We start from the raw sequence: 14010 nt of genomic DNA on the forward strand, positions 1-14010 counted from the left end.
ACATTTTTCTTTACAATGGAAACTTATTTGAGAGCTGCCAGAAGTTCAGGCCCTCAAACAGGCTATCACTTACTGAACCACTGTTCATATGTAACAAAAACAACAACAACTGGCTTGAACAATAGAACTGTTACAGATCTAGCCTGATCCTGAGAAAGGAACTAGATGTTATAAGACATGCAAGCTGTCTGTTTCCATCCTAAACACCACTAGATTCAAGAACACTAATCCAGGCTTGTAAATAGCCACTCTCCTGGTTGGAAGAATTGGCTCTAGACCCTCAGGCAAGACAGCTGGCTGTGCAGCCTTCTCTCACACTTTCAGAAAAGGGGAAGATGTACTGTTTGGTGGGTAACCAGACTTCTGCTGTGGAAGTGGCACTGTTCCCCTTCACCTCCCTTCTGGCAGTATGAAAAATCAGTTAAGGATGCCCAGCGCAGAACAGAATCTCTCTGTTCTGAAGGCCCCACACTGGGCTGTCTCTCTACCCATCACATAAATGGAGATTAGTAGTTACTTTGGACCCTCCAGATTTGTCTTTGAAATGTAGTGGGTTCTGTTCTAAACACAGAATAACAGCCAGCAGGTCTTGTCTTGCTTTCTTTCCCAGCAATAGGAAGCAGAGCCTATTAGCCCAGTTGAGCTTACCTGGCTGGGCAAACACAGTGAAGTTGGATTCTGCATTTCTGCTAGAATAAGTGGGGCAGAAAGAGGATGCAAGCAGAGATGACTAGCTACTTTTGCTTTCCCATTACATTAGAGAAAAAAAATGGGTGCCCATGCTCCATCAATGTAAGTTCATTGCTTTCTATCTACTGTGGAAAGCTATTTACCTCCTAAAGTAGGGGGGAAAGCGGGAAGCCATCACTCAAGAAAATATGCCTGAAATTGCACTCATATACATGAAACGACAGGGACTTCTTGCTGTTAAGCCTGCTTTTCTATCATTACAACTTTTTTTACAAGAAATAAAGTATCACCAGAACAACAACAACCCTATGATTGCAAGATACAGACAATTATTTCTCCTGTAATAGACTCACAGAGTTCAGATACACGTTATCCAAGGCATAGGCTATTCGTTGGGTCCCGCAATCATGCAGCGATGACTCCAGAATAAAATGGGTCTTGTTTGTCTTAGCTCTACATGTAGGATCCAGCAGAGAGAGTTGTGTCCCGATGTAACCGCTAGCCTAAAAAAGGGAGAGATCATGATGCAAAATTACACCCCAAACTACAAATCAGGGCTTTAAATGACAGCGTTGGCTTTTTAAAAATCTGACTATTAAGCATTTTTATTTATCATCTTGCAAAATTCTGTATTAAAATATTGCCCTCCAAAAGTGCAGACTAGTCAGTTTATAGGATATTCAGTTTGGTGGAAAGGTAAGTATTGTATGCACAAAATAAAACAAAATAAAACACCAGAGCACCATTGCAGTGTTTCATTTTATTGAGAGACCCACTGAGATGACTGTCTGTAACTTTAGATGATTTATTTTCCAAAGGGAGAAAAGAAGATAATGCATTTTGGAGCATATTTTAATCATCTTTAAGTTTTGGCTCTGACTTAAACGGGAACAATTGCTTCACAATTCCAGCTGCAGTGAATGCAGTCCTTTGACAGCCTTGGGACAAAAGCAGAGGACTGATCACTGGTTGGGCAGATAATGTCAACCATATGTTCCCTTGTAGCTGTGGGGTTAATACGCAACACACTCCATAGTTTATTCAATAGTCAAATCACGCTATCCTAGTTTGTTCCAATGTGAAATTAAGAAATCATACCAACCTCCAGTGAGTCTTTTGCTACAGCTACAATCATGGATGTGTCATCACACTTCACCGTCAGGGCAACATGAACGCTACCCTGAACTTCTTCTGGTTCTGAGACTTTCGGAAGGAGGTGCTCAAAGCCACGATTGGTCCTAATTGTGTCCACCATATCAGTTGATGGCAAGTTTCCATCATGATCTCGATGGAAGTGGAAGTCAAAACTAACGCCTTCGCTTGAGGGCGCGAGTGGAGCTGGCAGCGGGTTAACGCCACGTAGAAGCTCCTTCAGCTCTGGTGGGAAATGGTCTTCCTCATCATTCATCTCTTCTAGAGAAAGACAGAAATTTGGAGACGTTACGACGTTCCTTTAGTTTCTTGTGACTCTGAGCTAAGCTACACATGACATCAGGGGTTGCCAGCCTTTTTAAGCCTGTGGGTGCTTTGGGATTTCTGAGTAAGTGTTTTGTGCACCGCTCCTCCACTCATGTCTCCCCTGTAGGATTACATACTACTTTCCCAAGGGATATGGTTAAAAGTTGGATCCAGTGGAAATAATCCGAGCCTTGGAAAACACATGGAGATGTCAGAGGAAGTAAGAAACAGCATCACTCTTCCAACTTGCTCCTTCAGTTGTATCTACTTTTAAGGAGATTCTGACTAAACATCAGGAAGACCTTTCTGATGGTATGAGCTGCTCGACAGTGGAACGGACTCCCTTGGAAGGTGGCGGACTCTCCTTCCTTGGAGGTTTTTAGCAGGACTAGATAGGCATCTCATGGATGCCTTAGTTGAGATTCCAGCACTGCAGGGGGTTGGATTAGATCAACCTGGAAGGTCCCTTCCAAACCTGTGATTCTATCACAATAAGGGGCAGTGGCAGGGGGGTTCAGAGACTTTCCTGGGTGACAGGGGAAGACCTCAGGGGTACCATCGCACCCACAGGCACCACACTGCCAAGCCCTGCAGTATGTCAAAAATGCTATTAGATCACTCTGATAGGACCTGCCACTTCTCCTTCTTAACAAAGAAGCATGGGAGGCTTCCAATACATTTTAGGACTGCAGTGAACAGGGAGAGTTGCCATTTCTTGAAGAACAGCCCATGCAGCTGCTGTTTGCCCCCAGAAGGTAATACACACAGCACTTTCAGGGGCAAATAGCAGACGGGGTGTGGGGAGAGAAAAAAGTCTTCAGAAGGTAGCAGATATCCTTGGTTTCCCTAGCTGAAGCTAGTGACCTTCCCAAAAAATCAAATTGCAAGGCTAGCAACTTTATTTCATCCCAGGGGATTAGATCCAAACTTGCCCCTCTGCAAATGAAAGGGCTGCTTCTGCTTGCAGAAGGGCCTTCAATCCGGCAGAGGCTCCCACTGGAGAAACGGGGGTTGGAAGCCATTTTCACCAATTTCCCGTTCCCCCTGCAGCCTCCAGCACCAATTTGGAGCATCCAGTAGGTGGGGTTCTGCTCCCTGGAAGTCTTAATTCAACCTAGTATCTCCCGATCAAAGCATATCTCCCATTACAACTCTCAAAGCTTTAGTGAATCCAAGGCTCTTGAGGGGAGGAAAAGGACCAAGAAGAGTTCAAGAAAAGTGCTGCATACTTGATACAAGCCAGCCTCCTGACTTACCAGTGTCCTCAAGGCGTAGATGGAACCGATTAGCAACAGGTGCTTTTGTATAGGAAGTAACTGGATGGTAGCCATGGTCATAAGCCCACGTAATCAAACTCTCATGAGAGGAGGGAATATTGGAAAATATGTTTTTAGTCATCACCATCGAGCGTTCAGTTTCCTTTCCAAAGCCAATACTGTTTGCTGCCTGCGCAGAAAAGGAGATAACATTAGGATTCTGGATGAGGCTTTTCCAAGTCTTGTAAAACCATGTCAGGAAACTGATATTTTTACCCCTTTCTGGGGTAAAAAATAACATGAAAAGGAACTCCTTTCAACAACTTCTTTTCATCATTTCTGCAGCGAACTTTTCTTCCAGGCAGACTGATTTGGCATCCCACCACAGAATTGTGAAAGGTTTGCCACGGATGAGGCTAAATCCCCACACTTTGCTGGGACAGTATAATTACTTCGAGCCACTGCGTCATGTCAAAATACAACAACCTGTTTTTCTCCCCCCCCCCCAATTGCTTCTCAATACAATGATTTTTAGATAAGGGAAAAAAGTTCTTGATAATGTGGAAGGATAACAAGGACTGTAAGTAGCTGTAAGAGCTAAAGCATATCCAGGGCTTGTAGAGGCTGACGTGTAAAGGAAATTACATGAAAGCTAATTGAAACAACTTCCATGTTGGGATTGTCCCACTGGCCGTCATGACATGTTAAGGGGCTCATTGCATGGATGGCCTCTACTCTGCTACTGGATGTAACAAATCTAAAATATGCGCTAGACGAGTCAAGGGTTCTCCAGATGTTATTGGACCAGTACTCCCATAGGAGCCAACTCCTGGGGCCAAGATCCCTTCAGCCAGGCCCACCCAAAGTTAATGGTCATTGCCATTCAAGTGTGTGTGTGTGTGTGCGCGCGCGCGCGTGTGTGTGCGCGCACACACAAACACACACTGTATCATGTAATCTACTATGCAGGGTGGGGCTTACCTCCTCCCTCCAATATTTTATTCAAGTTAGCACCCCTCAGTAATCTCAGGGGTAATCTAAGATCATCCAGAAGATAATCGAGTTTAGAAATGTTACACTGAAAACGTTTCAACTTCACACCGGCCCTCCATAGGCAACTGAAATGTTTAGACTGGCCCTTGATTTTACACTGGGGTTGCCAACCTTTTTTTGGCTCCAAGGGCAACATTCACCCTTGGACAGGCTTTCAGGGGTGCATGCAATTGTGGATGTGGCTAAAAAGGAGTGTGGACACTCCACAATCTTACATACACACATGGGCTATATGGAGGCCCATTACTGAATTTATTTTAACTACAGCGATGTTAAGTAGTCAATAAACTATATACTGCTGCATAAGATGCCAGTATTTTCTAGCACATAGTAAACAGCAATCGTAGCCTATGGGGAATGAATATGGAAGCCAGCTTTATTGAGTAAAAGCTGCAGGGAAAAGATACCCTTTCCATGTCAAAATGCTTTTTTAAGAATCAGGACATGGGTCGACCCGCAAAATACTAAAAAGGCCATGCCTGATTCTTTGTACACTGAATAATTTGCATTTTTGTGACGATTAATGTTAGCAAAATGAATTGTCATCTGAAGAAGAAGAAACGGAACCTTTCAAAGCCCATGTTTGAAAGCTTCCTCTGATGCTCCTACAGAAGATGCCAAGCAATCTTGAAATCTCTATGTATTTGAATGGTTTGCTGGTGGTACTGAAAGGAGATCCATTAACAAAAAGGGTAGCAAATCCCATTTGGGGGAGTGGGCGGCGGAGGAGTTTCTGCTCTTGAGCTGTGCCTGCCTGCCCTGTTTCTGCCCAAAATGCGATCTTTTGAGTGGACTCAAATCTGGATACAATTTTTTTTTACACATGTTTCAAATAAGCAGGCAAGTTTGGATTGACCTGAGATTACGACGATCCCTAAATTTTCCGGATTTCCTACTCTCTCCCTCTCTTTTAAATGTTAGATAAAACAGCTGAACAAATATTTTTCAGAATATAATTGTCATAACTGGAACCTGCCCGTTTTAAAGGACTGTGTCCCTCTCTATTCATATAGACCCATTAAGATTTAATGTATCCAAATAGGAGCATATAGGGTCTATGTTTATGTTCTGGCACTACTCTGGCACGTAATGTTGGGAGACGCTTGAATATAAAATAAAAATACATATTCTCAAACTAGACACGGATTTCCCTATGGGTCAGATGCAGTTAATTTGAATTTGGAATGTTACTTTTTAAATCTCTCCTCTTCCACTGGTATTTTTGCAGATGGGACTGCTTAGGGCTAATCAAAACAAATTTGGAAAGTAAAAAAGGCAATTCAAAATTTGGATTCATCTCTACCCAGCTTCTTGATGCCTTTGCCCTAGTTTTCTCTGTTCTACATGGTGAGCTGATAGCACCACCTTCAAGCAACGGTCAATTGTGGCTGGGATGAATAAGACACTTTCTTATTCAGCCAAAAGGGCATCAATGTAAGCCTTTGCTTGAGCTGTTGGCTTAAGGCTCCTTCCAGGGTACAGTTTGTACTTAAGAATTATAGGTGATCAATAGAGCAAACCTACATGTGAAATGAAGTTGAACTGCATCCAATGGGGCTCACTCCAAGGTAAGTGTGCAGCGGATCACAACTTTCAGTGAGATCTTGTGTGTACTTGAAGGTGCATCCCACACAAAAGCGTGTTTAAGAGCTGTAGCCTCAGTCAAGCCGAAATTGGAGATCACAGGCTCCCTCAAAACTTAAAAGAAAGGGGACTTTCCTGTCTATATTCTTTCCTATGATTCTATACATCAGAGCACAACCAACCCAAATTAACTCCTTTAACTTTCTTTACAGGCAACTTAATTTTGCCTCTCAGGACCCCTGCCATTTCCACTGAGTGAAAAAACATGAGCAAAATTGCAGAGGAGTGAAACTGGTCCAGCTAATAAACAAATAATTGGAAGCACAACTTAATTAAGTACGTTAAAAGAAGCTCTGCTGGAACTGATCAAACATCAGGTCTAGCATCCAGTTTCCAACAGTGGCCAGTAAAATATTTCCAAGGTAGGAAGTATTGAACGGGGCATCAAAGCAACAGTACACTTTAGTAATGCATTTTAAAGAGTATAAATAGACATCAGAACTTGGCAGCATGCCAGCTTCCCAACACAAGAGGTGGCTGCCAGAAACTGAGGGTGGGAGGGGAGAGGCAGTGTGGAGGCATCCTTGATGTCATTAGGTCCTTTGGACTTCTATGATTCTGTAGAGGGAACACGTCAAGAAATTTTGCGTAACAAGAGCTCTAACCCAGGAGCGAGGAACCTCTACCCTGCAGGTCCAATTAGGCCCAGAAGGGGTCCCAATTTGGCTCGTGGGGCCGTTTCCCTCAAACCATGCCTACCTGCCCCACCCCTGATATCATAGGTGATGGCAGGTAGGAGACAGGTAGAGGCGCGGCCTTCACTTTGACATGTGTTTCCAAAAAACACCTGCTTGGAAACACAGTTCAAAGTACTGTCTCTCAGCGCTCATCGGCTCACAGGATGCGGAGGGAATTAAACTGTGAAGTGTGAAGCTGCTTTGAAAGGAAACTTCAAAGGCGTAGATGTCAACTAATGCCATTATGACAGGCAGGGTCCCTGCTCAACCGTCAAGCTTCGCCTGTGGGGTTTGTGAAGATAAGAATCTTGGCCCACCAGAATGGAAAGGTTCCATGGCTCTGCCTTAACCCATCGGATCTCTCTGGGCTCGTTTTTGTTTTTTTTAATAAAAGAAACCCTTGGCTAGAATGAGGGGTAAAAGAAAACCAAAAGTGAAAATCTTCACCCAGTGAGATACGAAAGCTAGGAGCTCCGGTAAATGGCACCTTAAACCAAGATTATGGGCGCAACAATGTCTAGGTGCGCTTTTTAATAGCAAGAATACAAAGCTGGAAATGAATGAACTGCAACTAAAATCTTACGTTCGTTTTTTACATGGTCTAGTCCTCATATGAAGACTGCATATTCTTATGAGGGTCCTTTCTCCAATCTTCGGAGAGTGGCTGGAAGTGAGGAGGCAGAAAAAGGCCCTCCTTTCCTTCCACTCTGCAATTTTAATCTGAAATCTTAGGCGCAGTACGGCACCCAAAGCTCAGAAACGGCTTGCGCGAATGAAATTCCCTGTTGCAAAATGTGCCTAGAACAATGGGAGTTTTGAACACTGTCTTCATCTGCTTGTGAAGAACAGCATGCAATGCTAATCTCATGAAACATTTGGGAATGACAGACAGGGCTCTTTTTCAGCTGGGAGTCAGTCCCGGCATCTCTCAGGTGGGCGCCATTGCCATTATAAGAGAAAGAAGGGAGGCGTTCATGGTGAGTTCCGGCATTTCTTTTTCTAGAAAAATAGCACTGGTGACAGATGCAATGCACCACCTCTTAATCGAGCAGCACGTTACTCAGTACCCAGGTTGGGTGGGGAGAACCAACAACCAGGATTAATAGCAAAAGTTGAGGAGATACTCAGAGAATATGTCTGTTATCATGTGCTCACTTCTTCACATAAAAGCCTGAGCTGTTAACAGCCCCCGTGCTTCCCTTACAACAAGTCATATCTACTTACAATTGCTTCCAGTTTCCCCTTCACGTCATGGGACTTGATGACCCAGTTGACAGACTTTCTGCACTTGAGGATAAGGACAAGATCCCTGACAAGTGTGGTGTCTGGCCGAGATGGTCGAATGTCAATGATGATATCCACCTGGAAAGCACTGGTTGTGGAAAATAAAAAAGAGTGAGGCCCCAGCACGCCAGAAATTTTCAGCTATCAACCTTCTTTCAATCCATCATGTTTCCAGTGTCTGGCCAGCTGATTAAAACGCTGGAGGTTATCCCAGACAGTACAACATGTGCAAAACAGACTGTTACGCCACACATGCTAAAACAATTTTACATAACAATGGAAACAAAAATGCTTTTTAGGCTAATAATTACTGTCCAGCAGCAGCTTTGCTTTCTCAATTAGAGGTTGCTGGTTGCTCATTGCCACTGCTTTGGTGGTGGTTAAAGAGAACCACTCGGAGCTCGTTCTCCCACCCCCGCCATTTCCCCATTTCTTCAGGAAATTTTAAATGTACGTTTCTATCCAATTTATTCCATTAATTTGGAGCACATGTCACCCTATTGTACCCTAAAATTATAGCTTGGCAGCATTGTTATGGAAGGAAAAATGAAATAATAAGTGAGAGAAATGCATCTGGTCTGCTGAGCTTTGAAAACAATGGGGAATGTGCAAAAAAGCAAAGTATGTTTGGGCAGTGACGAAGAATGGGACATTTTCAAAACACAGTTATTAGCTTGGCCCGCTGCTCATCTTTAGGATAATGGAAGCTTAATGTAAATGCATCAGTTCTCTTCACGTTACACTTTATGTCAAATTTGGAGTGCTCTCCCTTCCTTTATTCCTGAAGAGTGAGATGAGGTCTCCTGTGTTCCCCAACCTACTTGCTGAGGTAGAAGTTAATGAGTATTTCAGGGTGCGATCCTGATAATGGGGGGTGAAGCAGCACTTGAACAAGACCCGCAAGCCCATGATCAGCTGAGGTATCTTCTCAAATATTTAGGTCAGAGCCCAACTTTATCACAGAACCATAGAATCATAGAGTTGGAAGGGCCCTGAGGATCATCTTGTCTGTTATGTACTGAGTTGAATAGGATCCAAAATGCTGCAGTCTGATTGGTCCTAGAAAAATAGGATCCAGAATGCAGTAGTCTGATTGGTCCACAGGAGCCACCCAATCCAGCTCCAGGTGGAAGTGAATCCGCAACCCGATTGCCCTACAGGAGAATCCCAGAATTAGCCAATCATGTGGGGCCCATTGTGTAAATAATGTATATAAAGCAGACATTCTGGGGGAACTTCCATTCCTCCTCACCACTATGAGCTGAATAAAGAGCATGAGATCCACTCTTGTCTCCGAGTATACTTCATTGTCCAACCGCCTGCAATGCAGGAATATGCAGCTATCCCATATAGGGATCAAACCTGCAATCTTGGCACTATCAGCACCACGCTCTAACTGACTGAGCTATTGCCCTCCCTGTAGCAGCCTCTTTGACCTTGATAGAATTTGCCACATTGATTTCTAATCGGAAGACAAATTCTGCGACCTGTTTTGATACCCCCATGTGCTAAATAACAGACATACTGAAACTTTTGTTTCAAAGTGCCGCAATCTAAAAGTATTTATGTCAAATAAACTTTTTCGGAGTTTTGCTTTTCTCATAGATGGGAGGAACTGTTCCTTTAAAGATGCAGGATGGGCTGAAATAAACAATATTCTTGGCTTGGAGAAACAGGAATGGGCATTTTACCTGTATGGGTTAGAGTCTGGTGTGATTAGTTCAATTATGTGAACTTCTCTTTCTTGATCCATGCTGGAGACAATGCATCCTTCTGCTGCCTTGGGTTGCAGGTATCCCGCAAGGTAGTTCAAGGAAATAAAGTTCTTCTCTATATTGCATGTTGCAGGGAAAAACTGATCTAAAAAAAGAAGAAGAAACAAAACAAATCATCCTTAGATGATCAAATACGGTTGTAAAAGTTAAAGCTACCATGTGCCCTTCCCCGCTGGATCCCAGCTTAAGGGCTCCCCATTCACCAAGGCTATCATTGCCCTACCTTGATTCCATTGTTCCTTTCAGTGTGGCCTGAAATGGCTTGGAGTTGCCATAGGAGCAGTAAAGCCCAAGGCAGGAAAAATGCTTAACCATGTTGATTGGGAATGCTGCAAGACTTCAAATGGGAGGTGGGAGAAAGAAATGTCAACTCCTCACAATCAAAAAAGCACGAGCTCATTCTAAGGCAGATTCATCCTCCTTTGAGATGGGGTTAAGCATAATTTCCAACTGGGAGTTTATTAGTCTTTGGTTTTCTAACCACAAGCACTAAGATACCTAGCAGGACATCATGTGCAGCAAAGCAGAGACCTTATGGGGCTGTTCCTGTGTGGAAGTGGATCTTCCATCACTTGTTACTTCCTCCCCAAGATAAGGCCTTTTTCCTTGCCTGGGAAAAGAGGTTGCAGGGAGGGGATTGATAGGGAAGTGATAGAGAAAGCGTGCAAAATCCTACTTCGAATTGTGCCCAGCTCAGAGGGCAATGCACCTTACTCTAATGGATTTTTGGACGCATCTCTAATAATAATTTGTCCCTCTATATTAAGCTAAGCACATAAAGGGCGCATACAGGAGGCAGTAGTTAACCATGGTTAACAAACTATAGTTTGCAAGCCCATGTCAAACCATGGTTTCACAGCCACATCAATTACCTTGTCTCCTAATTGTGGAGACGAAGCCAGGCTTGCCCTGGATCCTAGGCTTCACCATTTCCTAGACGGGCTTGATCAGGCAAAAAAACCAAACCAAACAAAAAAAACCCACAAAAAACAAAACCCAAACCTGCCCCCCATACCTTTTGCTCCACACCTCCCCATTCTTCATTATAAGTGTTCTGTGAGACTCTCAAGTAGCTGTTCTGTGGTCAGAACCACATTCTAAGCCCTTTCTGCACTTTTGTGCACAGCTGATAACCCTCTACGATGTTAATAAATTATAATAAATTGCGGTGTTCGAAAGCTGTCTGTAAAATGCTCGTAAAAGTAGTGTTTTGACAAGTCATGCTATTCTACTTGCATCTCAAATTTTGTTTTATTGTTCATGTCCCAAGGCAAGTTTCTAAAACAGTGATAATTACAGTGTGAGAGGAGTTTATTTCTTGATATTTTCAGTTTCAGCATTTCATTCCCCCCCTTTTTTTTTACTTTAGAGGTAATACTTTCACAAACAAAAATTGTGACATGATTTTTTGCATGATATATGTCAGTTACAAAATTCTGTGTTTCCTGGTGCAGAATCTGAATTAAACATGGTGCAGTTGTGGGTTGTTGTTTTTTTACACCTAACCATTAAAAAAACCACAACCTATAGTAAAATATTATCATGATGAAGGACTGGCTGTAAACTTCCCTCTATCCACTTTCTCTACAACATGCGCAATTCTATACAATTCTATCATGTCACCACCTTTCCTTTAAAATAAACAAAAAGCCTCAAACATTACAATCCTTTCTCTAGGGAAATTGTTCCAGCTGCTGGATCAGATTGGTTGCCTTTCTCTGCACCTTTTCCAGCTTCACAATTCATTTATTTATTAGGCTCAGCAAACAGATCTGTACACGGTATTCCCAAGTGTAGTTGCATCATAGACATGTATAATAAAGGCATTAATGGCAGGGGGTCTCCCCCCCCCATCCCTTTCCATACTAAGCGGTATCTGAATGCTCACTTTGCCTTCTTCTCTAGAGGATCCTTCTATGTGAGCTATGAGAGATGAAATCTATTTGCGCAGCTTGACGGAGCACTCCTCAAACATCTGTTAAGTACCCTGCCAGATGGGATGCAAAAGCAGTCGCGATTCTGCCAACTCCTCCCACACAAATGAGGGAAAGTGATCCCGAGGTTGACCATGTTGAACTCAAACTAATGTACATAAAGACGCCATGCAAATGTAATTCGCCAGTACTAGTAACGTCATTATTGTTAAACTGAGAAATGGCTTGCCAACGAGTTCCCCAGGAAGAGGAACACAGGTTCTAAGGTGAATTGTTAAAAAAAAAGAAAGAGTTCCTGCATTTGTGTTACGTAGGATCATAGAATCATAGAGTTGGAAGAGACCACAAGGGCCATCGAGTCCAACCCCCTGCCAAGCAGGAAACACCATCAGAGCACTCCTGTGTGTTTCGGCAATCTCTTCTGATTCCGTCAACAGCAAGCAAGGGTTTCGACAGCATTTCAGTTTCTTTCAATTGTTCATTTAAACTCTTTGAGATCAAATATTGCCGATATTTTATAACTTCCATACCGTTTAGCCAACCTACAGGGCAGACTAATAGCTCAGTGGTAACTCTAGGGTTGCCAAACGTCCGTAATTTCCCGGAAATAGCTGGGATTTGGCCATCAGAAACGGTGTCCGGGTGTAAATCGCTGAAATGTCTGGGAAAATCTCAACAACTATTGTGACTGGATTTCCACTTTTTGAAATATGGCAACCCTAGGTAAAGAACATGTTTTATATCTAAAATGGCCCAAGTCCAATCCCTGGTACCTCCAGGTAGGGCTGGGAAACACTGGAGAGCTACTGACAATCAGCGGAGACAAGACTGAGCTAAATGGCTTCCTTTATTGCACTGAATTGAAGTTCCTATCATAGTATGTAAGGAATGGTAAATAGCATGGTATCTGATTTGGATAGGAAGACAGTAGGAGGAACAATTGCCAGAGAATGCACTAGAATTTTGTAATGTAAATACAGTAATAGATACTTCTGGCTTCTATGTATGCTGCCAACTTGCTTGCCTGCAACCAAGACCTGTATACTGAACCCTACTAGTTTCTTTGGGTCACACCTCTGTCTTAATAGGGATGAGAGTGTTTTGCTTCATTCTATACAAATTAGGTGTTACTATCAGATTCCCAGCCAACACGATCCAAAGTTGGAGCAATCTTGAGTGTTTTTGGCTTGACAATGTGAGGACACTCTTTATGAATATATCAGAACCATTCATCATGTATCAGCTTTCCTCAATAAATTATTATTGCCAAGGGCTATACATCAGCAGTAAGATTTCTTCCCAGCTGGAACTCTTTTTTTGAAAAGGTTTAAGTCTAGGATAATGGAGAACCAAAGGGATTACTGTCCAGGAGCTACCAAATGTTGAAAGGAGATAAAGTTTCAGCTCTGAAACTGGAACAAGAAGTTAATTGAAGTGGATTTCAAACTATTGTTAACTAATTAATGCTTTGTGAAATCCTTCTGTGCAACAGAGCTTTGGTAGGAAGACAAGGAGCAATGGCGAATCAGAAAAAGCTACAGAATAAATGTGAGAGTAGACAAATAAAAGGGAAAGACCAGCTGATCTGAACAGGCAGAAAAGTGCAGGCAACAATGCAATATGGTAGCTAACTGAAGACTGACATCACACTAATAATACCTTTAGTATGAATTGCTCAAGGTGAAATCTGCCTTGGTGGTCACAAATTGCAAATTGTAAGGAAGAAGCTAGGATCAGTCCTAATATCCAAATAATGAGTCTGCAGCCACTATGACATGAAGGATTGTGTATGGGGGAATGCTTTCTCAAAAACGGACATGATTGCAATTCAATTCCCCATGTACAATCTTACTAGTTTGGAGACACTTACCTTCACCCACTTTGATGTAAACATTCCTGGATATTTTGAGTTCAGTGAAAGATGTTACTGCCCCATATTCCTTTTGGGCCCACTGTAGCAGATGCTTATTTCCTTGAGGGAGAGGTTTTTCCTCTATTTTTGCTGACAAGGAGAAATTTTCTTTCTCAAACTGCACAATGGAACCTGCTGATACCTGAGGAGAATAGAAACACCTTTTTAATGCGACATCCACATGATGCAGAACTCTCACCCCCACAAAAAGTCATTTAAACCTGTCACACCAAAACCCGTTTCTCACAGGGGTTCTTTCCGTAACATCTGCTAAACAGGCAATACCGTGAACCATTTGTACAATGCGCTTTCACATTAAACGGAACG

The 14010-nt window shown here is 42.8% G+C and overlaps 1 protein-coding gene across 3 annotated transcripts in view; it reads right to left on the minus strand.

The window, feature by feature from the left end:
• The window catches only part of TGFBR3 (transforming growth factor beta receptor 3), a 142279-nt gene that overhangs the window by 27510 nt on the left and 100759 nt on the right, over nucleotides 1-14010 (minus strand). For all 3 annotated transcript variants that reach the window (XR_014512318.1, XR_014512319.1, XM_083444870.1), the window contains exons 5-10: nucleotides 13642-13825; nucleotides 9754-9922; nucleotides 8003-8150; nucleotides 3405-3594; nucleotides 1793-2103; nucleotides 1044-1193 (exon numbers count right to left, since the gene is read on the minus strand). Coding sequence is in view for 1 of the 3 variants with exons in the window: in XM_083444870.1 (XP_083300996.1) it covers nucleotides 1044-1193; nucleotides 1793-2103; nucleotides 3405-3594; nucleotides 8003-8150; nucleotides 9754-9922; nucleotides 13642-13825 (1152 nt within the window). In the remaining 2 variants the exon portion in view is untranslated. The remainder of the gene's footprint in view (nucleotides 1-1043; nucleotides 1194-1792; nucleotides 2104-3404; nucleotides 3595-8002; nucleotides 8151-9753; nucleotides 9923-13641; nucleotides 13826-14010) is intronic.

The sequence above is a fragment of the Podarcis tiliguerta genome, assembly GCF_965153285.1.
Source record: "Podarcis tiliguerta genome assembly, chromosome: 6".
NCBI classification, from domain to species: domain Eukaryota; kingdom Metazoa; phylum Chordata; class Lepidosauria; order Squamata; family Lacertidae; genus Podarcis; species Podarcis tiliguerta.